At 42.9% G+C, this 27,149-nt stretch overlaps 1 protein-coding gene across 2 annotated transcripts in view; it reads left to right on the forward strand.

The window, feature by feature from the left end:
* LOC141103533 (transcriptional adapter 1) overlaps window positions 1–27,149 on the forward strand; it is a 156,377-nt gene that overhangs the window by 102,292 nt on the left and 26,936 nt on the right. For both annotated transcript variants that reach the window (XM_073593219.1, XM_073593218.1), the window contains 2 exons: window positions 5,221–5,430; window positions 7,440–7,591. In XM_073593219.1, coding sequence (XP_073449320.1) covers window positions 5,221–5,430; window positions 7,440–7,591 — 362 coding nt within the window. The remainder of the gene's footprint in view (window positions 1–5,220; window positions 5,431–7,439; window positions 7,592–27,149) is intronic.

A 27,149-nucleotide genomic window follows, 5' to 3' on the forward strand; every position in this document is an offset into this window, starting at 1 on the left:
GACAGGTGTGATGTCACAGGTCCCGCCAAATGTATGTTTTTTAAAAATGTCACAGACTAAATGTTGATGCATAAACCAACCTTTATGGAATGCTTGTGGACCCTGCAACAGACTCGTCGATCGGGACCGTAAGTAGGAGCATTCCGTCTGTACACCGAACAGCGTTGGTGCAGGGATCCGTGGTTGCTAGGCAGCAGGTCGGAGCCAATTGAAACAGTGATCGCTGTCCGCGCATGCGCACTGCGGACAGTGATAGCTAGGCAATGGGGGGCGTTGCCAGGGTTTGGGTCGCCGATGTCATGGAAACGTATGACGTCAGGAGACCCCACCCACCTAGGCAGATTGCGTCCATTCAAAAAACAAGGGGAGTGAAGGAAACAGTGACTGTGAAAGGTGTAAGTGCATAGAGAGAAATTAAGCCATTGGATCGGGAATGCATACAGGGAAAGGAGGAAAATGGGTAATAGGGAAAAGGTAGACCAAGGAGTAATGGAGGACACAGGAAAGTGTAAATAGATAAAGATGGATAGTGGCAAAAAGAAAATATAAAGGGGAGGGGAGAGGGGGAGAATAACAGATAGAAAAAAGGGGGGATATATAAAGAGGAAAAGAGAGAAAAAAAGGAACAGAAAAAAAGATAAAGGAGAAGAAAATAAGAGAAAAAAAATTACAAGTAAAAAATAAAAAATAAATAATAAAAATGAATGTAAGTATAAAAAATAAAATAAAATATAAAAAATAAATAAAAAAAATATATAATAATAATAGAAGAAAACGAAAAATAAAACAAAGAATAAAAAACGGAAAATGGGGAAAACCAAAAATATTATAGGTTAAAAAAGGAAAAGAACAAAGCCTGGGTGCAGAAGGACCTAATCAATGGTAATTCAGGTTCAATATATATACAGGGGAAGGTACAGTTAAAATAATCATAGCATTTAAGGCCAACCCCATCATCATTTTATAATAAATTCATCAACAAGTGGTCCCCCTGGCCAAAGGAAAAAAGAAAAACTCCATGGTCAAAGTAGACTAGTTCGATAATAGTTCAAGCCACAAAAAAAATTACAGATTAGTTATCTTTCATTTAAGAAGTATGTAAATGACAAGTTAGTGCTGAGTCCTCCAGGGTGGACCGTGCCCGGGGTATGAATCCACTAAGCTTCACGATGAAGCAACAGTCGGTCATGATCACCGCCTCTGATAGGTTGTTGGATATGTTCACTAACCATACCCCTCAGTTCATGTATTTGATGTTTGTACTTGACGAAATGCACTGCCACTGGTTTGTTTAGATCTGTCTGCGTGTCCCTCCTCTATTTTAGATAGGGTGAGTCTAATGTCACTCCTGTGCTTTTTCCTTTTTTTTTTTTTTTTTTTTACCTATAATATTTTTATAACACATACATTTGGCAGGACTTGTGACGTCACACATGTCGAGGGGTGGGTGGATCCTCTTTTCTTGCTTCCCTTTGATTGGTTGATGGCTATTTAAAGCGGGGGTCCACCTATCTATCGTGTGTGTGGTTTTTTTTTTTTTTTTTTTTTTTTTTTTTTTTTTTTAGTTCATTCACAAACTTTTCTTCTCAGCATTACATACTCACATATTGTGTGTAATATGTCCGCCTGTGTCAGATTTCGTCGGAAAGAATAACTTATATTATTCACTGCAGGCGGTTTCCATCTTCATTGTGGGCATTTGAAGCCCACAAGCATTTATTTCCTGGATGTGGTGAATGCTGTGCTCCCAGCATTCACCGCTCGTTCCAGCACATGCTCAGTGGCATCCTGGGAAGCCTGAGACTAGCTCCCAGGAGTCTGGGAGAGGCTAGAAACACGCCTACTCCCACGGGAGGAGAACCAGGAAGTGCAAAGAAGAATAGAAAAATAAAAGGTAATTACGGCGATTTCAATTTTTTTAAACGGCATGTCAGCATCTAGGCAAGGAAGAGAATACATACAGATATTGTTCAAAATTTGGGTGGAGATCCGCTTTAAATACTTGTTGTAAATTCACATTTATCACATACTTGTCGTTGTAAATTCACATTTATCACATGCCTAACAAAGGGGTCCTACGTGACTCCGAAACATTGCACTACTCTTTTGATGTGATCGGGCATTAAATAATTCGCTTGGACGCTTCCTTTTTGATCCATGGTGTGCTGGCAAACATTTTCCTTGTGACTTCTGAACCAGTTCCCAGCTGGTTGTTGCTGCAGCACCCAATCCCTTGAGAGCTTTTCCAGGAACGTGTGCGATGGGAATATGGAGTACTGTACTTAAAGTGGACGTAAACCCATCCATAAAACAGTTTGTTTTTCTGGCATGTCCCAGAAATGTAATACTCCTATTGGAATTGGTTGTGCTCGCAACCAAACTTTCAAACCATCCAATGGCTGGTGTCATAACTGATCACATGTGCAGCATCATGGCAGTTGTGGATTAAACAGAGGCAAAGATGGCAGCTTCCTTGGCTGAAAACGTTAAGGGGGTTTACTTACACTTTAAGTGGTGGTCCATCATTAGAGAATGATCTGCTCTCTCCATGGACCATAATCAGTGGGTAAGAGGCTTGCTCCTAGTCCTCTCCAAAAGCCCCGTCTTGGTTAGGACTGTCACACTAGTCTTTAAGCAATGTGTACAGAGAGCTTGAAGCAGCTTTCTTGAAGTCTTCAAAGTGGTTGTAGACCTTTTGAAATAAAAACTGAACAACACATAGCCTTTATATATTTAGTTTACTTCCCTTGATCAATAGCACCTCCTTTGGATCCTGGCTGCTCTTTTCTCTGTAATCTGCATATGTCACTCCTGACGGTTTTATGGACACCAGGCAATTCATGGTGACATCCCTCCCCACCTCTAGTACAGAGGAGGTGACAGCCTCAGATGTGCATGTTTCCCAGTGAGGCTGTGTTTAAGGAGTTATGTGCATTTCCTCCACTCCAGGTCTCAGATTACACTTGGCTATGTGGTATGAAGTACATGACGTCAGATCTCAGCATCCTGAAAGCTGAGATATTGGATCGGTGTACTTTGGAGGAGAGAGGGCTGCTGATGGTCAGATACATTGCTTAATCATTGTGTATCACCTGAGGATAGTCAGTCAGTGCAGTGAACTCATGTGAAGGTTTAAGTCTATCTTAATGGAATGCTGGTTGTTGGCAGGTTTAAGTAGGTTTTTTATAAAAGCTTAAAGGTAGCCCCTGAAATACAGTTTAGAGAGTTGGAATAACTTAAAGTTTGCTAAGTGGTTCCCTATCACCGCTTGAAAGAGCCTCCCAAAATGATGGCAATGCACCCCCCATGGTTGGCAACCACCACCATATTGTACTACACAACATAAGAGGATCAGTCCTGTCATTCCTTTCTCCATGCCTCTAGACCATGTACATTTCCTAAAAGAGAGTCAATTTTTAACACTTCTGTGCTGTGTAAACCTCTTTAGGGTTTACTGAACATTGGGGGATAGTTAAAGCATCACCAGTTTGAAGCTCTTTAGACTTTACCAAAAAATGTTAAATAACAGTCACATGGAACTTACTGCATGGATATCTCTGCCTCAGCACATTGTTTTGATAATGGAAGGGGGTTATCAGGAGCCAGCCCTGTGCTTATGTATGTTTAGAAGAGAGTCACTAAAGAATGGCAATGGTCACTTTTCAGTGAAACATGCCTGACGAAGGGGTCTTGCATGACTCCGAAACGTTGCACTAGCCAAACCTTTTCTTCTAGTTTTGGATAGTATGGGGAGGGCTTAAACCTGTTAGGTTCTATTTATGCCTCCGTTGTGCAGATTTCTCTTCAGTTCCTGTCCTGTAGAATAAAGAGAGCACAAACCTCCTCAAAGAGAGGGGTGAAAAAACATTAACCATTTTTACTAGAACAGGTGTCCCTATTGGAAACTTTTTACCTGCCATTTTAAATCCCTATTCCAGGAGCAAAGAACTGTCTCCATCCCACCCCTCTCTTACCCATCCTGCCAGGACTTTTTGTTGCCTTACCTTGTGAAGCCAGCTTAACTCACTTAAGTCCCCCATCCAGGTCTCTCACTGTTGCTGGTTGCGGACGACCGCTAATCCAGCGATGCAACAGCATCAGAGACCACCGGTCTTCGCTGACATTAGTCCTTCTCTGGATCCAGAGAGGACCCCACAGCAGGCCCTCTAATAGGAAGTGTCCACATCATGCAGGTAGTGACGTGGACACCTAAAGAAGGACTCATGCAGGAAGTAAACAGAAGAGAAGACAATCATGCCGGTGACCTGGGGGTCCCCAAGAAATTCCTTTAATTTCCAGAGATTTCCTCTTACTTCCGGTTTGGCCATGGGACAGGAATTGAAGGGAAGTCTCTCCAATGGGTCACAGATGATGGGGAAAAAAAAAACTGAAGGGGTTATAACCCTCCCCTACTCTATCCAAAATAAAAAGTTTTGCCTATAGTTCTGCTTTAATGTTTTAAATGTATTCATACGCAAGCATTGAAGCGGTAGTAAAGACTGTAAATAAAGACAGGGCTGACAGGGCTTCCATCTTCACCCAGTCTTCCTTCTGGGTTTGCAGGCTCCAACCATATGAATGGCTAAGCCGCGATGATGTCACTCCTGTGCATCTGCACAGGAGTCACAATCACGGCACAGCCCTGTATGCCGTCCATTCAGAGCGCAGTGCGCATGCGCTGGTTCCTACAGAAATCGCAAATATCTCCTGAATGGTGTATGTTTAGGAGATATTCCTTGTACCTACAGGTAACCTTTTACTATGAGCTTACCTGTAGGTACAAGTCACCAAGCAGTGTTTACTACAGCTTTAAGCTAACCAGCACAAATTGACAAAAGCACAATTGCAAAAGCAATTTACAATGAGTAATGCAAACTGTAAATGATTTCTAAATACCAACACATCAGGACGATGTGGGAATTTTTTTTAAACAACACTCATCGTCTTCATAGTGTCTTAGAAATACTGCCCTTGGTCTTGCTTTATCTGCATGTAGAAATGAACTGGTGCCTTGCTGTGGTGTTGAGTTATGTGCTGTGTTGCCTTTCGGTCTGTATGGGGCAGTCTTTCAAAACTCACTGATTAAATGTTGTGCTATATGTATTTTGGAAACATTCCAGTTTGAGAACGAGATGGGCTATATCTATCTGTTGTGGGTTTTTCTTTTACTATCTGGGTTTTACAGTTTTTGTAATTGTGCACCATTTAACTTTTTTCCAGCATCGCTTCCAGCCCCAGAATCCTTTGGCTGGAGCTCAGCAGTTTGTCAGCCGAGATCCTCAAGAAGATGATGAGCTGAAGCTATGTTCCCACACTATGACTTTGCCCACTCGAGGACAACTGGAGGGAAGGATGATCGTTACAGCATATGAACATGGACTGGACAATGTAACGGAGGAAGCAGTAACCATTGTCATCCATGCATTGGAGGCAAGTATTACGGCTGTATTCTTGAAATTTTTAACTTAGAAAGCAGCACAGTTGTGATTGATGTGTTTTATTGTAACGCATTGCAGTTGTGTGACTATTCCTGTGTTTGTGTTGTAAGGTTTTTGTACCAGAACAGAAAAAGCCTCTGGAGCTGGGCTTTTATTTAAACTTTCTTGTGTCATTATGATGAGCACAGCTTGAACAGCAGTACAAAATACAAGTCTAAAAATCCTTGCAGTATTTATGGTAATACTTTTCCAGTTTCAGATTTAGTTTGTATGGACTCAGACTAGATTACTACGTGAATCTTTGTTTTCTGATTTTATTGGTAATCAGACTGTCTTGAATCCTTTTTTTTTTTTTTTTTTTTAAGGTATTGAATGCATTGATCTTTGTATGGGAAGTGTCAGTAAACGGAAATATATTGACTATATAAATGCTCGTAGATTTTAATTGGGGGGGTCAATCACATTGAATGACTTAAAGTGGTTGTAAACCCCATTCATAAAATCTGACCTGGGCACATATATCTGTAGTGTTTACTTATCTCTCTCCGAAGCTCTGAATCCTGTGTCTTTCATCTTTCTGCTTCTCTGTACTTCTGTTATCAACATGATAACTTCTAACAAGTTCTCCGACACACTAGATAAAAGCAGCTGGCAATTTATGTCGGGGAGGGAGCTTAGACATAAGCAGAGAGCTTGCCTATTCACAGTACAGCTCTGCAAGTTTCTTCGTTCCTCTGCCTATGTGGGGGGGGGGGGCATTTCCTCCATTTAGCTCTCACACCATGTATGCCCAGACTCCTCACCCACTGCTGAAACGGTTAGAAATATTTGTAACACAATGTGCACTTTCTAAAGAATGTAGAAAGAGACTGCAGATATACAAGTGAAACTTATGTAGGGAGATTTGTTTCATCCATGTGTATCATCTGAGGCTATTCACTTCACTGGGCATAGTAGAGCATCCACTTTAACTGCCCTTAAAGCAGACAATATAAGGTCCACTTAAACTGTCTGCCTTCCCCCTCCTCTCTTTAAAAATCATCTGATCCTTACCCCATCGGCCGAGGAATGGACCAATACCCTTCACAGTCTCTCTTGGTTTATTGTACTCCACTGTACTATGTTCTTTTGTGCCTCTCTGTACCATATTAAAACTTAGTCTTTATGAAACTATAAATCATCTGATGGTAGTAGGTGTAAAAAGTACCTGTAATGAGAAAGTTAGATTTATACTTGCATTTGTATTTCCCAAGATCTTGCTGGAAGGAGTGTTACATCATTCTAACCTAGACACTGTGGGTGGAAGAAAGGGATACAATAGGTTTCTTGTTGTGTGTTTTTTTTTTTTTTTTTTTTTTTAATTTTTCCTTTACCGCTACAGCCACTGCAGAGAGATCCATTAACTTTGAAGCTCCGCTTCAAAAAACAAAACAAAACAAAAAAAAAACGTCCTGATCGCCATTGTATCATTCAAATAACCTGCACCAGCTCTCAGCTCTGTCCCTCTCTGAAGCAGATCTGTTTTTAATTGGCTGCTCCTCTCTAACAGTGGATGGCCAGCCAGCCCAAAAAAACACCCACAGTTGAGAGATTTGCCTTCTGATACAATTTATGTCTATGGATTACTCAAAGAGGTCAGTGTAAAGCCCCTTACAAATATCCAACATTTGGCCCATGTGTATGCCACGGCTTTTGTCGGACGAACATGCTGGAAAACCAGCAGCCTAACGACTTCCGATCAGCGTTCTCAGCCAATGTCAGAGAGTGCTGATCAGAGTGTTTTGGCGGCGGGGCCCTCCCCCTGTCAGAACACAACAGCTCAGCAGGGGAGATCGCTGTACTAAGTTTGCATAGTTAGTACATCGGCTCCAACCGGAGCTGACAGTGTGTACCAAGCTTAAGTTTCAGAGTGATAATGTGCCCTAGTTTACGTAGCTCTAGACTTTCATTAACCGACTGTTTTTTTTGAGGAAAATAATTAATGATTTTATCTCTCTTCAGAAACATCTAAAAGATCTGTTGACGTCCGTAGTATCGCGTAGACAAGCCTATCGCCTCAAAGATGGACACTTCAGATATGCTTTCGGCTGCAACATTAATCCTCAACCTTACCTTAGGAACAGTGTGGCAACCTACAATCAGCTTGCTGAATGGTAAGTGCAGAAATTTCATCTAAATAATTTCATTTTATAACTTTAATGTTAATTTTGCCATTGAAAAGGGAAAATTAACCTCCTGTAAAATCTCATTTACTTTAAACAGAGAACAAAGAAAAAATACTGTACAAAGCCTGCCATTGCTAACATCATTCTAAATGCTAAGTGCCTGGCTGTTATGTGGATTCAGTACTTTGAGATGCTGACGTTAAACCTTAAAGTATGCAGATTATGAGTTCAACTTTACTTCAAAACTAACCTTAGAAAGTAGTATTTTACTGAAAGGGTAGTTGATGCATGGAATAAACTTCCAGCAGAGGTAGTGAAGACAGTCAACGGGGAAATGGCTTCAAAGATGTTTGGGACACACCTAGATCTATACCCGAACAAAAAAGTTTACAAACCCCCCCCCAAAAAAAAAAAACCCAAGTTAATACAAAACATGTATTAAAAAAAATTTAATGGGCAGACTTGATGGACTACTCTTTTTTCTGCTGTCACTTTTCTATCTTTCTACTTGCTTGTACCAGATCAGTCGTTCAAAAATTGAAACTAGAAACAGCCAGACAACTGCCATTTTTAGAAGTCGGTAAACAATGTAGGCATGCTCATGTCTTTCAATTAAAGAGAGTGGGGATGGAATAGAGGATTTCTACTAATCTATTAAAATTTCTCATTTAAAGCATGTGTACCCAGATACAAAATGTAATCTATAGCAACGTACCTGTCCTTATGTGATGGCTGCTTTAGTTTTCTTTAATTTTTGCTTTAGTTTTCTGTTTTCAGGTGTTTCTCCTTTATTTCCCCAGAAGTTCTGGCTAGTAACACACTTCCTGTTTTAGGGTGACTCCTCTACAGTATCTATGGAGGAGCAACAGAGACACCCTTGGACAGCAGTACTGTCTGGAGTGCATGGTGACGTCTGATGAACTAGTAGATTTAGATGGACTTTACACAAATGACTATTTTTAGCGCTGTAGCGCCTGTAAAGTGCCTCAGTGTGAAAGTAGCCTTAGGGTGCTTTCACACTGAGGCGTCGGCAGTAAAGCGCTGCTATTTTTAGCGGCGCTTTACCGTCGTTTTAGCTGCGCTATTCGGCCACTAGCGGTACGCTTTTAACCCCCGCTAGCGGCCAAAAAGGGGTTAGAAGCGCCGCTGCCCCATTAATTTCACCGCTGCAAAGATGCTGCTTGCAAGACTTTTTTTACCGTCCTGCAAGCGCACCGCTCCAGTGTGAGAGCACTCGGGCTTTCACACTGGAGAGACAGGAGAGGCTCTACAGGCGCTATGCAGGCGCTATTTTTAGCACTCTAGGGCCTGTAAAGCGCCTTAGTGTGAAAGCAGTCTAAAAAAAACTCCTGCAAGCAGCATCTTTGCAGCGGTGAAGGAGCGGTGTATACACCTCTCCGAAACCGCCCCTGCTTATGGAAATGAATGCATCGGTGCTTTGCGGGTCATTTTAATCCTTTTTCGTCTGCTACCGGGGGGTTAAAAACACCCACTAGCATCCGAAAACCTCCGCAAAAACGCAGATGCCCCAGTGTGAAAGCAGCCTTAGACCCCTTTTCACACTGAGGCGCTTATAATCTGCCAGTAAAACACTGTTTTTGAAAAGCTTTTAAGGGGCTTTTTTTAAGCTCTCCAAACTTGCTCCAAAGATGCTGCTTGCAGGAGTTTTCTTACTTCCCCACCAGTGCACCGCCCCAGTGTTTTCAATCGCTTTTTAAACACAAATGCACGTGAAAAACTCCTCCGTGTGTGAACGGGGTCGGTCAAGATTTATTGGCCTTCCTTTTGCTGGACAGCTTTGTTTGGTGTTCCCATTTTTGTCCACTAGGTGGTATGTGAATACCTTCTTAGATAAAAGTATAAAAAAACAAAATGCAGTCTACTGTATAAACAATAAAATACAATCAAACACCCTTTCTTTTTCTAATTGTTGCATCCCATCATAAATAAATTTTAGTTTTTCCCCTTGCTTGAATAATGGATAATATATTGGGAAGGGGAGATCTGATGACCTTGTGTGTCCAGACACTGGAAAGGACAGCAGTACCAGTCACAAAGAACTAAGTAAGGAATTTAGTTAGGGCTTCTTGGCGTTTCTGCAACCTGTGCTGTAATATACAAACAAGCCAGACATTACTGAAATATTAGATTTGGAGAACTGTACTGTTTTATGAATATTTTTTTATTTAGCGCTGCACCATCTGCATATTTATTTACTTTAGGGATTTGATTGTTGACCCTGGTGGTCAGCTGCTGAGTGCTTTTTTTATATACTTATCTGCGCTGATTTAGGCCCCTTTCACACTGGGGCGGTGGGGGCGTCGGCAGTACAACAGCGCTATTTTTAGCGCTGCTGTAACGTCGTTCTTGCAGCGGTATTCGGCCGCTAGCGGGGCGGTTTTAACCCCCGCTGGCGGCCGAAAAAGGGTTAAAATCCCTCGTACAGCGCGGCTATAGCCACGGTATTGCCGTGGTATAGCCGCGCTGTCCCATTGATTTCAATGGGCAGGAGCGGTGAAGGAGCGGTGAATACACCGCTCCTTCACCGCTCCAAAAAAGCGGTTTGCAGGACTTTTTTCACCGCCCTGCCTGCGCACCGCTTCAGTGTGAAAGCCCTCGGGCTTTCACACTGAACAAACAGCGGAGGCTGTTTAGGGGCGGTTTGCAGGCGGTATTTTTAGCGCAATACCGCCTGCAAACCGCCCCAGTGTGAAAGGGGTCTTACTCTTTTTACAGTTGGGAGAACTGTAACAATGCAAACACAATTTAAATGAATATCCAGTACAACTGCATGATTTATTTTCATCAATTAAAGTAAGTTGTTGGTTTTCTGCATCAATCAGGATACAGTAGGGTGGTAATGTCAACAGGTGGCACGGGGTCACTCTCCCTGCAGACTTCAGAGGGGTAGTTCTTTTAAACGGAGTGGCAAATCATAACCTTGATTTAAAAAAAAGGCAAACTACCCATTTTGAATCTATATAAACATGCTTCAACTACTATCAGTCTGAGCAGGCGGCATGTGCATTTCTTTAAGCTGCAAGTTCTGCAGGTCTGCATATAGAGGTCCAGTGTCATTTATTTTGTTGTTCAGGATTGGATCAAGTCTTGGTAGGTTTGCATGCAAGGCCTCATACACACACTAGACTGTGTGCTCTATTGGCTACATACAAGGTCTCATCTTTTTACTAAACAGTGGGTTTTGTAGGTTGCTAGGCCTTGTCCTCCCACTAGACTGGGGGCTGTAAACATTGCAACTTAGGGTTCATGCTCCTATTAAACCAGTGGTGGTCAACTTGGTAAATATAGGGGACCTCAAGTGCAACCTCTTACATGTCCAAATGGATGCATAATAGCTTAGCTTTTAAAAATGTTTTTTTTTTTTTTTTTAAATAAATTTTAATAAAGGTATTATTTAGTTTTTATGCTCACAACACCATTGTCATATGCAGATATTGTAAATGGTCTTCTAGAACACAAAAGAAATATAGAAATTGAATGGATGGGGGATGATGCAAGCATCCAGATTCATACATTACTGGATACAGTAAAAGTATTTGCAAGCGGCAATTGCAAATGAAGTAGGTGATTAGTGTCTGACATGAGTTGATATGCACATTCGCTTCTAGGTGGGTAAATAAGATGTTTAAATAAGTGCCACACCCTTGAAGAAAAATGATACTCTTCTAGAATGCTGTTTTTTTTTTTCTTTTTTTTTTTTTTTTTTTTTTTTTTAGCAGTCTTTGGTCAGATTTTGCTCTGATTGGCTATGTTACAATATAGTCATTGTAAGCTATGTTAATATATTGCCACAAAAAATGTTTTATTTACCCCCTCCACAAAAAAAAAAAAAAAAAAAATTTAAATTACAGCTCTCCAATTCTTAGATGTGATGGCTGCATTAGTTTTTTTTTTTTTTTTTTTTTTTGGCTTTTTTTAATTTTATTTCAACTAACAGATTAAGCTGTCCAAACAAAGTAGCATTTAACTTATCATAGGGGCCCATTGTTCTGCTTTCGCTGATCGGTATGCAGAATATAATTATGGTAATTAAATAATTATCTATTGCTTCATAGGTATGCCAGAGGGCTGTGCTCTAAATAAGTATGTTTGTTTTTTGTCTCTGGAAATGTAATGAAATCACAGCTTTTACTGTGCTGGGTCTAGAGCTCAGTGGGCAACACAAGCATTTTACTTGCTGGCCACTAGTGCCTGAACAATGGGCTTGGTGGGACTACTGTTGTAAGGCCATAGATCCCTCAGGATCACATAAATCTATAACCCCCCCCCCCCCCCAGATTAAAGCTGCATCTGAGCACCACAAACCAAAAACTGTATTTATTTCATATTTAAAGCAAGCTCCCCCAAACATCCATGTCGCCATGCTTTGTTTTGTTCAGAAATCACTTTGTAAAACATGTAGAACACCCCTTAGAATTTATGGCCATGGCCATCTTGAGTAAGGGCAAATGATTCATGTGGCATTTACTTCCTGGAATCCATCTGTCCTTAGCTCAAGCGTGCATGCAGGAGAGCGTGCTTATCTGAGAAAACCCCCTCTCCTCTCCTCCCCTTCCCTCCTGAAGACTCCTGGGATGTATGACATCATTTGCCTAGGCAAGAAACCAGGAAGTAACTGAAGAAAAAGATTAAAAAAAAAAAAGTTTAACCAATTGCCTACTTGACGCTAATTTTCAGCTTTCAATGCTCTCACACTTTTAATGACATTTACTCAGTCATGCATCATTTGTACAAACTAAAACAAAGAAACGTGTAAAAATTACACAAGGCATCCAGTGCTCCTCTGTCCAATGTATTGACAATTAGTCCACTGATAAACCCACTAAGAGTCTATAATATAACATCATTTATAGCAATAGTGGATTAATGGTAGAGGGGTGGATGAAAAATGGATGGATGATGGATAAAGGAAGACTGGATGAAGAGCAGATGGATGGATGGTTCACCTCTGCAGCTCCTGTAATATCTGGGCAGGATCAGCTCTTAAAGTAGGAAATGGCAGGGTGCTGACGTTAATGCCAAGCACAAAAACACCTTTATTAAAAGCCGCACACTTGCAGGTCAGAAATCCACCAATCCACCAGTGGATAGTAACACAGTAGGTTAGGACACCAGAGCTGATCAACTGAAGATACACAGAGGCAATGAATGTCTGCCAAGCATGCAGCAGCAGGGGCTTTATAACTCCAGCAGGTAGTGTGGACTGACTGCATCTCCAGCTGTACTGTGAAGATGACAGCTGGTAGAATTCTATGGTACTGTCAAGAGGGGAGAAGTATAAATGTACCCTTTCTAAATGTTCATATTTTTTTCCCACACAAATAGCTTTCTTTTGGTGGTATTTAATCACCACTGGGTTTGCGCTATAAACTAAAAAAGACCGAAAATTTTGGGAAAAAAAATGTTTTCTTAGTGTTTACTTAGTTGCAAATAAGTAATTTTTCTTCATAATTTTGACAAATTTATACTGCTACATTTCTTGGGTAAAAATAACCCAAATCGGATGGTCAGTTTTTCACCTGATTTCTCCATAGATGAGAGCGGGACTGTGTCCGTCTCCGCTCTGTACAGTGAGTGGAGACGGACCAGTCTTCAGCCTGCTCAGCGGGGCATCAGCGGAGCGATGCTCTGCTGAGCAAGCAAATTCCGTCCCACTGAGGTGCCTGTGTGGAAGAGGCCATAGAGTCTACAAGCTATGGTACCAGTCTTTGAAAATTGATCACACCTGATGTACTGACAGCTCATTTCTTGAGACCCCAACATGCCAGGGCAGTACAAATACCCCCCAAATGACCACTTTTTGGAAAGTAGACATTCCAAATTACTTTGGAAGAGGTATGGTGAGGTTTTTTTTATTTATTTATTTATTTATTTTCCCCCCACAATTCTTTGGAAAATGATCCCCCCCACCACCACCACCACCACCACAAAATTGTCATATTAACAAGTTATTTCTCACACACGGTATAGGCATACTTGCAACTACACCCCAAAGCACACTCTGCTACTTCTGAGTATGGCTATACCACATGTGTGAGACTTTTCCATAGCCTGGCCACATAGAGAGGCCTAACATGCAGGGGGCACCTTTAGGCATTCTAGGGCCATAAATTACACATATAATTACCTGACTACCTATGACAAATTTGAAGGCCCTGGAGCACCAGGACAATGAAAACACCCACACAGTGACCCCATTTTGAGAATCAAACACTTCAACGTACATTCTATGAGGCATAGTGAGTCTTTTAAAAATGTCATTTTTTTCCATGTTTTCAGAAAATGTGAAAATTAAAATAAAAACGTATTTATTATTTTATTTTATCTACTTTTACACAAAGTTGTTCATTTATAAGATGTTTCTAAAACATAGCATGTACGTACCAAAAATGACACCCCAAAATACATTCTGCTACTCCTGAGTATGGTGTTACCACATGTGTGGGACTTTTTCACAGCCTGGCCACATACAGATGCTTAACAACTGAGGAGCACCATCATGTGTTCTAGGGACATAAATTACACATTGAATTTCCTGACAACCTATCACATTTTTGAATGTCCTTCATATTTCTAACACATACCAAGAATTACACCCTGGAATACATTCTGGTAAGCAAAGGGTAAACAAAAGATTACCTGTGGTTTTAGTAGTGCAGTTGTCAACAGTGGAGAGCATTGGTCCAGGCAGCAGGCAGGGACATGGTCAGCGAAAGGAATGGTCCAGGCAGCAGGCAGGAATACTGTCCATAGTCAGTATAGGCAGAGGTATTGTCAGCACAGCTAAAGCATTGGCCCAAGCAGCAGGCAGAGATATGGTCAGTAACTGCCAAAGGAATTGTCCAGGCAGTAGGCAGGGACATGGTCAGCACAGCCAAAGTATTGGTCTTGGCAGTAGGCTTGAACATGGTCCCTAGTCTCAGTACAGGTGACAGGCAGAGGTATGATCAATTAACAGTCCAGGGTAAGTCACTAACAGGCAGAAATATTAGCCTATGGGCCTCATGAGGCAAGACTTGGGCACAGGGGTAGAGGCTTCTTCCCACCCAAATCTTCGAAACCTCTGGTCTCCAGACCCTAATCCGGGAATTACAAAACCCAGTGGTCGATAATTTAGGCAGCAAGCAGAGGCACCGTCAATAAAAAAGCCAGGGTCAGTTCAAGAGCAGGCAGAGGGTATGGTCAGTTTAGGTGGTAGGCAGTGGCATGGTCAAATAACAGGCTAGGGTCAGTTCAGGAGCAGACAGAGGCATGAGGAATGTGTAGGCAAAGGTCAGTGGTGTCTCGTCTAACTCCTCTTCTGGAGCACACCCAACATTTAATTTTATTTTTTTTACATCTTTTGGCCTCTTTCTCTGAGAGGGACTTTTTCGGGAAAATGGCATTCGTGGAGTCTGCTCACTGCATCTGAGCGAATGCTTTCTAGTGAGCCTTCTGCTTACAAAAGGGGCAGTGACAATTTCCTCCTGATAGCGAAGAAAGGATAAAGATGTCTTGGTGGATTTGCGGTAGATCACATATGAATTATAAATAACCAAGTTGAAAAAAATAAATGGAGACCTTCTTGTACCAATGGTGGGTTTTTCTTTCAGCAAGGTAGGGCTGGATCATCTGATCTTTGAAGTCGACTGCACCCATGAACAAATTGTGATCATGCACACATTGTGGTTTCTGGACTGGGCCATTCCTTCTCGGGGATTTTCACGTAGGTGTCATTGATGAAAGCATCTAGATGTCTCGTTTGTCCCTCCTTCATAGCCAATATTTCTTCGTTTTGCAAACTCATCGACTCCCCTCGTTGTAGCTCTTCCTACTAGCTCTCATGGTGCCCCATAACTAGTGTTTTTTTTTCCCGGTGAAGATTGCGCAAAAGGGGCAAACTGGTGAAGGAATTGTCAACCTAGAGAGAACCCTTTTCAAGGAGTGAAAATACAAGCTCCCAAGCTACTTTTCCACTTGATCCAATATAGTCTGGGCATTCGGGGGGGATGCAACTTTCCTCCATACATGAGGAAGGCATAGGTGCACCCCATGTCGCATAACTTGTGGAGCTTCACCCCATGTCAGGCCTTTTTTTTGGGGATAAACTGCTTGAAGCCCAGCCTGCCAGTGAAGCGTACAAGTGACTCTTGTCTTCAACAAGTGATATTTTTGTCCGGGATAAATAATTGGGTGAATTTCTCTGAGAAAAATATTTAATCTCGTCGGTAATGCTTAGGATTTGGTATGCCTCCTCACTGGAAAATCATTTTTTAGACCTACTGGGGACTGTGGGCTTGGTTGACACACTGCTGAGATGGGGGCACTGGGATAGTTATGGCTGCACTGCTGGGTGCTGATGAGGCTGCTGTAATGAGGCTGCAGTGCTGGGTGCTGAAGAGGCGGCACTGACGGGCACTGATTAGGATCCACTGATGAGCGCTCGCTGATAAGCACTGATGTTCACCGATGAGCAGTAGAGGTCGACCGATATATCGGCCGATATTTGGCTTTTTTTACTTAATCGGCATCGGCCAATTGTGCTGATAAAAAAAGCCGATTATAACTTCAGCGGGACTTGCAAATGACTTCTGTAATAGAAGTCAATTGCAAGTTGTCTGAAGGTTTCTTCTCTCCTCCTCTGGGCAGCCTGCCAAATCTGATAAGAAGATACATTGTATCTCTTTCAGGTTCTTTTATCAATAGACTGAACTCCGTGGAGAAGTTTTCAGTTTAACCATTTAAAGACTAAATCTTTTCTGACACTTGTTGCTTACAAGTAAAAATTCTGTATTTTCTGCTAGAAAATCACTTGGAACCCCCAAACATTATATATATATATATATATATATATATATATATATATATATATATATATATATATATATATATAATTTTTTTTTTTTTTTTTAGCAGAGACCCTAGGGAATAAAATAGCGGTTGTTGCAATATTTTATGTCACACGGTATTTGCGCAGCGGTCTTTCAAACGCAATTTTTTAAAATAAAATACACTAATTAAAAAAAAAAAAAAAATAAGCAGTAAAGTTAGCCCATTTTTTTTCGTCCAAAATTTTTGGTTACCTCTTTTTGTGTATTTAATATTTAAGATATAGTTATTTTTTTTTAATCTAAATTATACATACAAGTGAACTGATTGGAGGTTTGTTTTGTTCAATAAATGTTTAAATGTAAAAAATTTTCTGTATCACTTATTACTTAAGGTTGCCTTCACACTGGAGCGGGCAGCCGTTGACGGTAAAACGCTGTTAGTTTTAGCGACGCTTTACCGTCATTTTAGTGGTGCTATTCGGCTGCTAGCGGGGCGCTTATAACCCAGCTAGCGGCCGAAGAAGGGGTTAAATGTGCCCCTGAAGTGCTGCTGCCGAAACGCTTTGCAGCCACTTCGGCAGCGGTGCGCATTCATTTCAATGAACAGGAGTGGTGGAGGAGCGGTATACACCGCTCCAAAGACATCCTGCCAGCGCATCGCCTCAGTGTGAAAGCACTCGGGATATCACACTGAGACTGTAGGGAAGCTGTTTTACAGGCACTTTACAGGTGCTATTTTTAGCCCAAAAACGCCCCAGTGTGAAAGGGGTCTAACTGTTAGATTTTATGAGATGAAGGGGGAAAAAAAAGAAAAAAAAAAAAAAATCGGCCTAATATATCGGCATCACATATCGGCCATCGGCCACCGCGATTTCTAAATATCGGCATCGGCCAGAGAAAAACCCATATCGGTCGATCTCTAATGAGCAGTATAGGGCACAGATAATCAAGTCAAGATAAACTCACTCTGCACAAATCTGATCTCTTTCCTTTCCTCACAATCGGTATCGGTGTGAAGAGAGAGCTGAAACGGGCTTTGTTTACAAAGTGATCGCTTGTCATTGGACAGAGCGATCACGTGGTAAAGGGCCGCTGTTATTGGCCCTTTTCCCCCGATCTGTGATGTGCTGTGTCCACAGGACACAGCAATCGGGGACACTTCCTGATGCTCAATGATGGGGGGACGTCGTATGCTGCCCTCCCAGAACTGGTTGGCCATGCTCTAGCTGTCATTCGGCTATAGTGGGTCGGCAAGTGGTTAAAACAAGTAAATATGATATACTTTCCTATTTACTAATGCTAGCAGCATGAAGATTAAAAATAATCAATGTTGATTGGGAGGGTGAAGTTCCACTTTAAATAAAATAGTGCTCTTGGTCCTTACAGGCTAAGGAAACTTCTGTGATGTTACCAAACCAGCTTGAGGACTGCTGGAAAAAGAAAATAAATAAAACTAATTACTGATAGGGAAAAAAATAAATCAAAGAAAACAACGTAAAAGAAAAAAAGCTTTGCTTAGAACTCCTTTCAAGACCATACTTTGTATTTTGCTTGTTGAATCAGTTGTGTTTTTGTGCGTGTAAGGGAAATTTTACTGCGGTTTTTCACTTGCAATTTTTGGCTAGGCAAATGCAAAAAGTAATCTGCTGCTTCCTGGTTATTACTAGTTACATTCTATACTTGTATTCTGGGTTTCATTTTCTAGTCCTCAAGGTGTACATAACTACTTTTAGGTGTGTTTTTTTTGTTTTTTTTACACCGTTTCATGCCTCAGTTTGGGGTGCTGCCTGCTCTTGGTGAGTTTATGTATAAGTAAGGTTTGTCTGGGGTACTTTTTTTTTTTTTTTTTGCTAGGCGAGTTTGCTTTTGGGCTGCTTTGTCGTTTTTTTACCCTTGAGCTTATAGTTAGGCAGGCCATACAGTATGCAATTTTCTTTCCCCGCAGTCAAAAGACAATAATCGCTGCTGGAGGCTGTAACCCAAAAGGCTGGTTGCACTGAAGTCTTGATAGGTGGTTCCTGCTGAACTGGCTGAATTTCGATCCATCTGTTGACGGCTTTAAAATATATATACCCTATATAAACCCTAACAACAAACTTCTTATTTCTCTCATATGGTCTGTTAACTACACCATTAAAAACCATTTTGTTATATCTGTCTGATGAGGGCAAAAAAAAAAAAAAAAAAATCTGATCTTGCCAGATATCTTCTAAGATGATCACTTCCTGTGCTGCATTCTTATCAGTTACATTATTCTGAGAACTATAGGACCGCACTCATTTATGTCATGAAGGAAAGGGAAAGCTTTTAATTGTTCTATCTTGTTTCAGTTGTTATGATAAATTATTGTGAGTGAGCATTATCACCCTAGAACAGGAAGTATATTACTTGCAGGATCACCAGGTGAAAATAAAGGGGGGAAAAACCCTAAAAAGGGAATCATTGCAGCCACCTCATCAAAATACTGGTAAACTGCAGTATATAATTTCTTTGGTGTTTTAGGTACTTTTTTAAGCTCATTCCGACCTGTCTGTTGTGCTACAGTGCAGTCACATGCGTTCAGTGCAGCACACCATTCATGCAGTGCCTTTCCTTTGCAGTGGTATCATTATGCACTCAGGCAAGGCATATGTTAGTGTGCCACAAACGCATAGCCATGTTGTGGTTTATTGCATCTGAGAAAAAGGTGGAAAGTGCATCCAGCAGTGATTACTGTAGGTAATCGCTGGCTGAGCGGACAGCCACAGATAGGTGCTGCTGCCAACCTTTCAATAAAGTGTCCAGGGCTTGGTGGCCGCAGCTAGCTGTAGACAGGCAGGTTTCTGCCACTGTCATTTTTACAGGCACTGATCTATGATAGCGTGGTCAGTTTGCGTCCCTCCGTCATGCTGCTGTGTGTTCAGAGTCTATGCATCTCCCCCTTCCTCTCTTCCTGTCATTTCCGTAGCTCTGAGCTGATCCCCTCTCTGCCCCTCCCCTCCTACATCTTTTCCCTTGTGGCTGTAAAGTAACATATATAAATTGCCTGTATCCCCTCTGTTTTAAGAACATATTAAAGTGATTGTAAGGGTTTGTTTGTTATTAAAAAAAAAAAAACACATATCGTACTTACGGTACCTCCACTGTGCAGCTCGTTTTGCACAGAGTGGCCCCAAACCTTGTCTTCTCGTGTCCCCCAGCGGCTCTCGCGGCTCCTCCAAACATCAGATAACCCCCTAGGAGAAGTGCTCTCCCGAGGGGGTTACCTTGCGGGCGCGCTCATGAGTCCAGCATTCGGCGGCCATAGCCGCCGAATGTATGACTCAGCCCCGTCCCCTGGCGCCCATGTCATTGGATTTGATTGACAGCAGCGGGAGCCAATGGCTGCACTGCTATCAATCTATCCAATCAAGAGCCAAGAACCCCGGGCAGAGACAGCGCGTCCCCGCCGAGTCAAGTTCCACGGCTCAGGTAAGTAAAACAGGGGGGGGGGGAGCTGGGGGGCCGGTCACTGCCAGGTGTTTTTTCAACACATAAAGGTTTACAACCCCTTTAAGTGCATGGTGTGAGTTTTTTTTACATTTTAAATGTAGGCCGTTGGATTGGTAATAAGGAGGCCCAAAGTGTGCTAGGAAAATATTCCTCACACCATTACATCACCACCAGCAGCCTGAACCGTTGATACAAGGCAGAATTGATCCATGCTTTCAAATTCTGACCCTACCATCTGAATGTTGCAGCTGAAATCCAGATTCATCAGACCAGGCAACGTTATTCCAATCTACTATTGTACAATTTTGGTGAGCCTGTGCGAATTGTAGCCTCATTTTGCTGCTCTTAGCTGGCAGGAGTGGCACCCAGTGTGGTCTTCTGCTGCTGTTGCCCATCTGGTTCATGGTTCGCTGTGTTATGCGTTCAGAGATGGTATTCTGCATACCTTGGTTGTAACAAGTCGTTATTTGAGTTACTGTTGCCTTTCGATCATCTCAAATCAGTCTATCTATTCTCCTCTGACATCAGCAAGGCATTTTCCCCCTTTACCTTCCAGGACAGCTACTTGAGAGATCATTGGCTCCGCCCTCTACAGGAAACACAAATCGGATACAATTTAAAAGGCCCCTCCCTTTCCTCTGACCCTTAGATGTTTTGTGTTTCCAGACCCTCCAGGAGCACCAACATGTTTTTTGTATTCTTAGGTCTGGTAACTGTTGTTGGTGGGACCCCCCTTCTCTGGTTTAATCCAGGACTAGTTGTGGCCAAGTCTTGGGTGTTAGTCTGTAATTTTACCAGAAGGGTTCCCTATTTCTGGGGTTACTTGCCTACCTGGGTTGTGTGTAGTGGCAACTCCCTTCCATTTTTTCCCCCACCTCTGCTGCGTGGAACTGTGTCCACTGCTTCATTGCGGTGTACTAAGATGGCGTCAGAGGACTTCCAGTGATGTGGCAAGATGTCGCCGGAACTGGAAGTCACATGGCGCACCTCCGGACGCCGTTTTTTTCTTAAGGAAGCACGGTGTGGATACACTGAGGACATGCTGCAGGGGATTAGTCTGCTAAACGCCGGTCTAAGTGCATTTTGCGGTACAGCAGCAGTCTACTTTACGGCTAAACTCCGCTTGCTTCATGGAGTTTGAGGACAGGTCTGAGGATGGAGCTTCCGCTCGTATTGAACCAGCGGCAGCATCTGGGTCCTATACTGCCCCCAAGGTAAGCCCTTGTCTGTGGATAGTTCTACAGCAGGGGACTTTTTATATGGAACCTTTTATTTATGGTCCTTGTTTCTGCTTTTTTTCTAGGCCAAACTGGTGAAGAAGAAATGTGGGAACTGTAGGGCCAGGCTTTCTGACCTAGACCCATAGCTCAAGAGTCTTCAGCCTCTGCTAAATCCCTTCCCTTGTTAGTGTCTTATGCCGCGTACACATGAGCGGACTTCTCGTTGGACTGATCTCCGAAGGACTTTTCAACTGAGTTCCGATGGAGTTCCAACGAAACGGACTTGCCTACACACGATCCCACCAAAGTCCGATAGTTTCGAACGTGATGATGTAGGACCGGACTAGAAAAAGAAGTTCAATAGCTAGTAGCCAATAGCTGCCCTTGCTAAGCCCCTTCAGGCTTTTTTTTTACTCCATTTGGATCACAGGAAGAATTCTCTGGATCAGCTGGTACATCTACCAGGAGGGAATTTTCTCGCTCTCTCCTGGTGGGAGCAGCGAGAACATCTGCAGGGAGGGAAGGATTGGGCACAACATTCCCCGGTAAAATTACCACAGACGCCAGTCTGTGGGGTTGGGGTGCTCACTCACAGGACTGGCAAGCCCAGGGAGCCTGTTTGCCAGAGGAGGCAGGCCGCTCCTCGAATTTCAGAGAACTTATAGCTGTGGGGAAAGCTCTTGTGTCTCTGGAAGAGATGGTCTATTCAAAAGACCTATTAATTTTCTCAGACAATGTCTGAACAAGCAAGGGGGCACTCGCTCAGAGTCGCTTCTGTCATTAACACAGCAGTTTCTGTCCTGGGCGGAGATCCATGTCACTTTAGTCAGGGCAGTCCACATCAAGGGGTCAGAAAATGTGCTGGCGGACTATTTGAGCAGGGTGAGCATCAGTTCCAGCGGTTGGGAACTACATCAAGGCACTTTGCGGGAGGTGGTGCTAAGATGGGGTCTTCCCACAGTGGATCTTTTTACCTCCAGTCTCAACAGAAAACTGCCAGCGTTCTTCTCTCTGGAGAGAGAGACAGAGTCCTTGGGGACGGATGCTCTCTCCATCCCGTGGGATTTCACTCTGGCTTACGCCTTCCCTCCTTTTCCCCTCTTCTAGTAGTTCGGAAAATTATTCAGGACCGGGCAGAAGTTGTTCTGATTGCCCCCTGGTGGCCCAGGAGGAGTTGGCTCTCCTCTCTGAAGGCCCTCTCTGTGCGTCCTCCCTGGCCCCTACCAGTTCAGAAGGATCTGCTCCATCAGGGACCGGTGTTGCATCCAAACCCTCAGACCTTCCATTTGACGGCCTGGAGGCTGAGCGGCGCATCCTACAGTTGAGGGGGTGTTCAGAGAGGGTTATTCAAACTATCCTGGACAGCCGTAAGTTGGTCACGAGAAGAATCTATGGGAAAGTTTGGAAAACTTTTATTTCCTGGCAAAGGAAAACCTGGTTTAGATTCTTTTTCCACTTCCTGTATATTGGACTTTTTGCAGGGGGGAATGGAAAAGGGACTCTGTCAGCACCCTTAGGGTTCAGATAGCTGCCCTATTTTTGTTTACAGAGAGAAGACTAGCAGAGGATCCTTAAGTCAGGAGGTTCCTTTCAGCCTGACCTAGACATGCTCCCAAGGTCATCAAACAAACATATTCCCCCCTGGAATCTGTCGTTGGTATTAAATGCATTAACAAGGGCTCCTTTTGAGCCTTTGCATGAGGCTTCCCTGAAAATTATTTCTTTGAAGATTTCCTTACTTTTGGCTATTACGTCGGGGATAAGGATTTCTGATCTAGAGTCTTTTTCCTGTTTCCCCTTCCTGAGGATTCTAGAGGACAGGGTAGTGATTAGTCCTGATCCTTTCTATTTACCCAAAGTTTCTTCCAACTTTCATAGGTCCCAGGAGATGGTTCTTCCTAGTTTCTACACCTCTCCCAAGAATGTGGAGGAAAGGTTTAGTCTTTTAGATGTAAAGAGATGTCTTCTGCTTTTATCTAGAAAAGTCCAGTGGTTTTAGAAGTTCCTCCCAACTGATGGTTTTATGCAGTGGCCCCAAGAAGGGGTCCAAAGCATCTAAAAGTTCTATTGCTAGGTGGATTAGGGGAGCTATCTGTGAGGCATACAAAGCACCCCTCAATCTAGAATTGGGGCCCATTCAACGAGCTCCATGGCCACATCATAAGCAGAAAGAGCCGGGACTTCATGGGAAGAAATTTCTAAAGCTGCCGTCTGGTCCTCCTCTCATGCATTTGTCAAACATTATAGATTACAGATGCTTTCCAGCCAGGGCCTTTCCTGTGGTAGGAAAGTGCTTCAGGCTGTTGTCCCTCCCTATAGAATCTTGCTTATCCTCTCATGTAGCTATCCTGGAAGGTGAGGGAGGGGGGGAAACCCCCGTTAGACTGACCGGTAGCGGTATTTCCAGGAACCTTCCAGGACAGCGTCTATATTCCCACCCTATTCAATTTTTTTCACTGGTCGACATTGTTTACCTGGTGGTGGCATTTTGTTATATGTATTTCTGTTTTTTTTTTCCTCTGCCGAGTGCATTTTTGGTGGAGGTTTACTTGATCTTCTAAACAACTGAGGGTCAGAGGAAAGGGAGGGGCCTTTTAAATTGTATCTGATTTGTGCTTCCTGTAGAGGGCGGAGCCAATCATCTCTCAAGTAGCTGTCCTGGAAATACCGTTACCGGTAAGTCTAACAGGGGTTTTTGTCCACAAAACTACCACTCACTGGATATTTTCTCTTTATGGGACCATACTCTGTAAACCCTATACCTAGAGATGGTTGTGCATGAAAATCCTGTAGATCAACAGTAGTTGAAATACTCAGACCAGGCCATACCTAATAAAGTGGCTGGTGAGTGTATGCTGTATATGTGACTTTACAACCACTTTATTAAGGTAAACAGAAAGGAGATGATCCGTCTGAAGTAATGGCCCTTTTTAAAGTAATCTGGCATGCTTTCTTTGATTTCACTGTATTTCGTACTGGCTGCAAGTCAGAAAGAGCTCATCTTGTTTCTTGACTGGCAGGCATACATTGCCTATCTAGGTTTTCCTCCCTAGCCCATCCCTTTTAAGCATCATTTCCGTTTTTCAATCATAGAAGCTCCACGTGTGGGCATTGACTAGGGTTGACTGCATATAAATGCAGCCTGCCCAGGAATGCCCACATTTTCAGATTGACATTCACCGATTAAGGCATTTTGATATCTGCAAAACTCCTCAAGAAATGTCCCACCACTTGCAATCTAAACTAGCTTTAAAGTATATTTTACATTAATATTTCATATTCCAGATAGGATTCTTTGCCAAGACCCTGAAACTGATCTGCAGCACGGTGGCCAAGACCCTACAGCGGTTTAACAGGACAGGTTCCACTCAGAACAGGCCTCACCATGACCAAAGAAGTTGAGTGCACGTGCTCAGCATCATATCCAGAGGTTAGAAAGAAGTAAAAGTAAAGGAGCGCCCGGTATCCAGTAAAGTAGGTATAAAGGTATTTTTATTAAAATTTCAGCAATAGAAAGAGGGCAATGCATTTCGGGGGACTAAGGACTCCCCCAGGGATGCTAATACAAGTGGTTATAAAGAATGATCCTGTTGGAGGGTGCCTCTGGCACATGGATCGGACCGCTAGATGTCAAAAACGCCGCTGTGTGTTCACAGCCAGGTTCCTTCCATAGTATATGTTTAAAAAATGCCACACTGCCTTTAAATAAAAATTATTTAAAGACAGCGCGTTTTTTAAACATATACACTAGTTTTGCACGAATTTATGGGATGTGATCAATGCCAGCAGCTGTCCATACAATAGCTATTTTATAAGTGGTGGCTCGCAAGATTTCTTTATTTCAGGATCATTCCATAACCACTTGTATTAGCAGCCCTGATGAAGGGGGGAGTCCTTAGTCTGGCCTCTTTCTATTGCTGAAATTTTAATAGGATAGCAGGCGCTCCTTTTACTTTTATTTCTTTCTAGACACACGTGAAGTCGACCCATAAGGCCGTACCCCGAGGTAGCAGCCCAGGCCTGAACAGGACTCGCCACTACCTTTTCCTCCAACTGGCCGCGAACCTCTGGAAACCAATTCTTTCCATCTGCCCATACTCCACATAACCTATAACAGTGACTGATAGAGTAAGTCCAGCGTGATCTACACCTCCTCGTCTAAGATATTCAGAGGTTGTCTTTGGGAAATAGATGTATGAGTGCTGCCAGCATTGCTGCAGAGGTGAGGTTGAAGGGGTGGGAGGTCAGCCTGTCGGTGCTCAGACAATATGCCGCACAGTGCATCAAATTGGTCTGCATGGCTGTCTTCGCAGAAGGAAGCCTCTTCTAAAGATGATGCACAAGAAAGCCTGCAAACAGTTTGCTGAAGACAAGCAGACTAAGGACATGGATTACTGGAACCATGTTCTGTGGTCTGATGAGACCAAGATAAACGTATTTGGTTCAGATGGTGTCAAGCGTGTGTGGCAGCAACAAGGTAAGAAATACAAAGACAAGTGTGTCTTGCCTACAGTCAAGCATGGTGGTGGGAGTGTTATGGTCTGGGGCTGCATGAGTGCTGCCGGCACTGGGGAGCTACAGTTCATTGAGGAAACCATTAATGCCAACATGTACTGTGACATACTAAAGCAGAGCATGATCCCCTCCCTTCGGAGACTGATCCGCAGGGCAGTATTCCAACATAACGACCCTAATCACACCTCCAAAACGACCACTGGTGGCCACACAAAATATTGACACTTTGGGCCCTATTTGGACATTTTCACTTAGGGTTGTACTCACTTTTGTTGCCAGCGGTTTAGACATTAATGGTTGTGTGAGGTTTTTTTTGAGGGGACAGCAAATTTACACTGTTATACAAGCTGTAAACGCACTACTTTACATTGTAGCAAAGTGTCATTTCTTCAGTGTTGTCACATGAAAAGATAGGATAGAATATTTACAAAAATGTCTGCTGCAAGTGTTTAGAGCTTTGTTTTGCCATGGTGTGGCAAGTTACCTTGCTGCAGCATCCAAGGTCATCCAAGGTGTTGGAACCAAGTACCCCAGCCTGTGGAAGGCAAGCTGTGATAACAGGTCTGAGCTATCAGAATGAAAGTGTGTCCCCAATAGATCCAAACTACACAGGCTATTACTACGATAATAGGCCTGCTGATGAAAAACGGGAAAGCAGACTTGCACGCCATTAGCTGACTACAAGTGTACATTGCAATATTTCATGAGAAAGTAAATTCGATCATGTTTGCTCGATCAGCTGAACAAAGAGGGAGTGGGTAATTAGAACTCTTTCACATCAAGTTTATGTGGAGGGGTAATTTTGTGGAACAAGGACAGTTGAAGTGTTCTTAGATAAGCTGACTGTGGATGGCTGCCAGCTCGTGACAGGCTAGAAGTAACTCTGTGGAAGGCAAAGACAGAAGGAGAGCAGCGCCATCTAAGTAGCATTGTTAACCACTTACGGACCGCCCTCCGCAGTTTTATGTCAGCTGTTTGAAGGAGGATATCGTTGTTATGGCAGCAGCTAGCTGCCATAACCCCGGTATCCTCTTCTTCAGCAGGCGGTCCGCTACAAAATAAAAGTGATCTCTACGGCGGATTCGCCACAAGATCACTTTTATTGGCGGCGGGAGAGGGGCCCCCCTCCCGCCGCGCTCCGTTGCCCTCCGCCACTTAACAGAGTCATCGGCGGAGGCGATCGCGTGTTGTCTCCTGTTAGGTATGGAGACGAGTGAGGGGAAGATGGCCCCCACCCGTCTTAATACAATTGCTGGGCGGAAGCGACGTCAAAACGTCACTTCTGCCCACAGCTCTTAAAGAGATGACTTTTTTTTTTTTTATTGCATTTTAGTGTAAATATGAGATCTGAGGTCTTTTTGACCTCAGATCTCATATTTAAGAGGTCCTGTCATGTTTACATTCCTTGTAATAGGAATAAAAGTGCCTTTATTTTTTTTTTTTTTAAACAGTGTAAAAATAAAAGGTAAAATAAATAAGAAAAAAAATGTTTTAAACGTGCCTTGTTCC

The sequence above is a fragment of the Aquarana catesbeiana genome, linkage group LG07 (assembly GCF_042186555.1).
Source record: "Aquarana catesbeiana isolate 2022-GZ linkage group LG07, ASM4218655v1, whole genome shotgun sequence".
In the NCBI taxonomy this organism is placed as follows: Eukaryota; Metazoa; Chordata; class Amphibia; order Anura; family Ranidae; genus Aquarana; species Aquarana catesbeiana.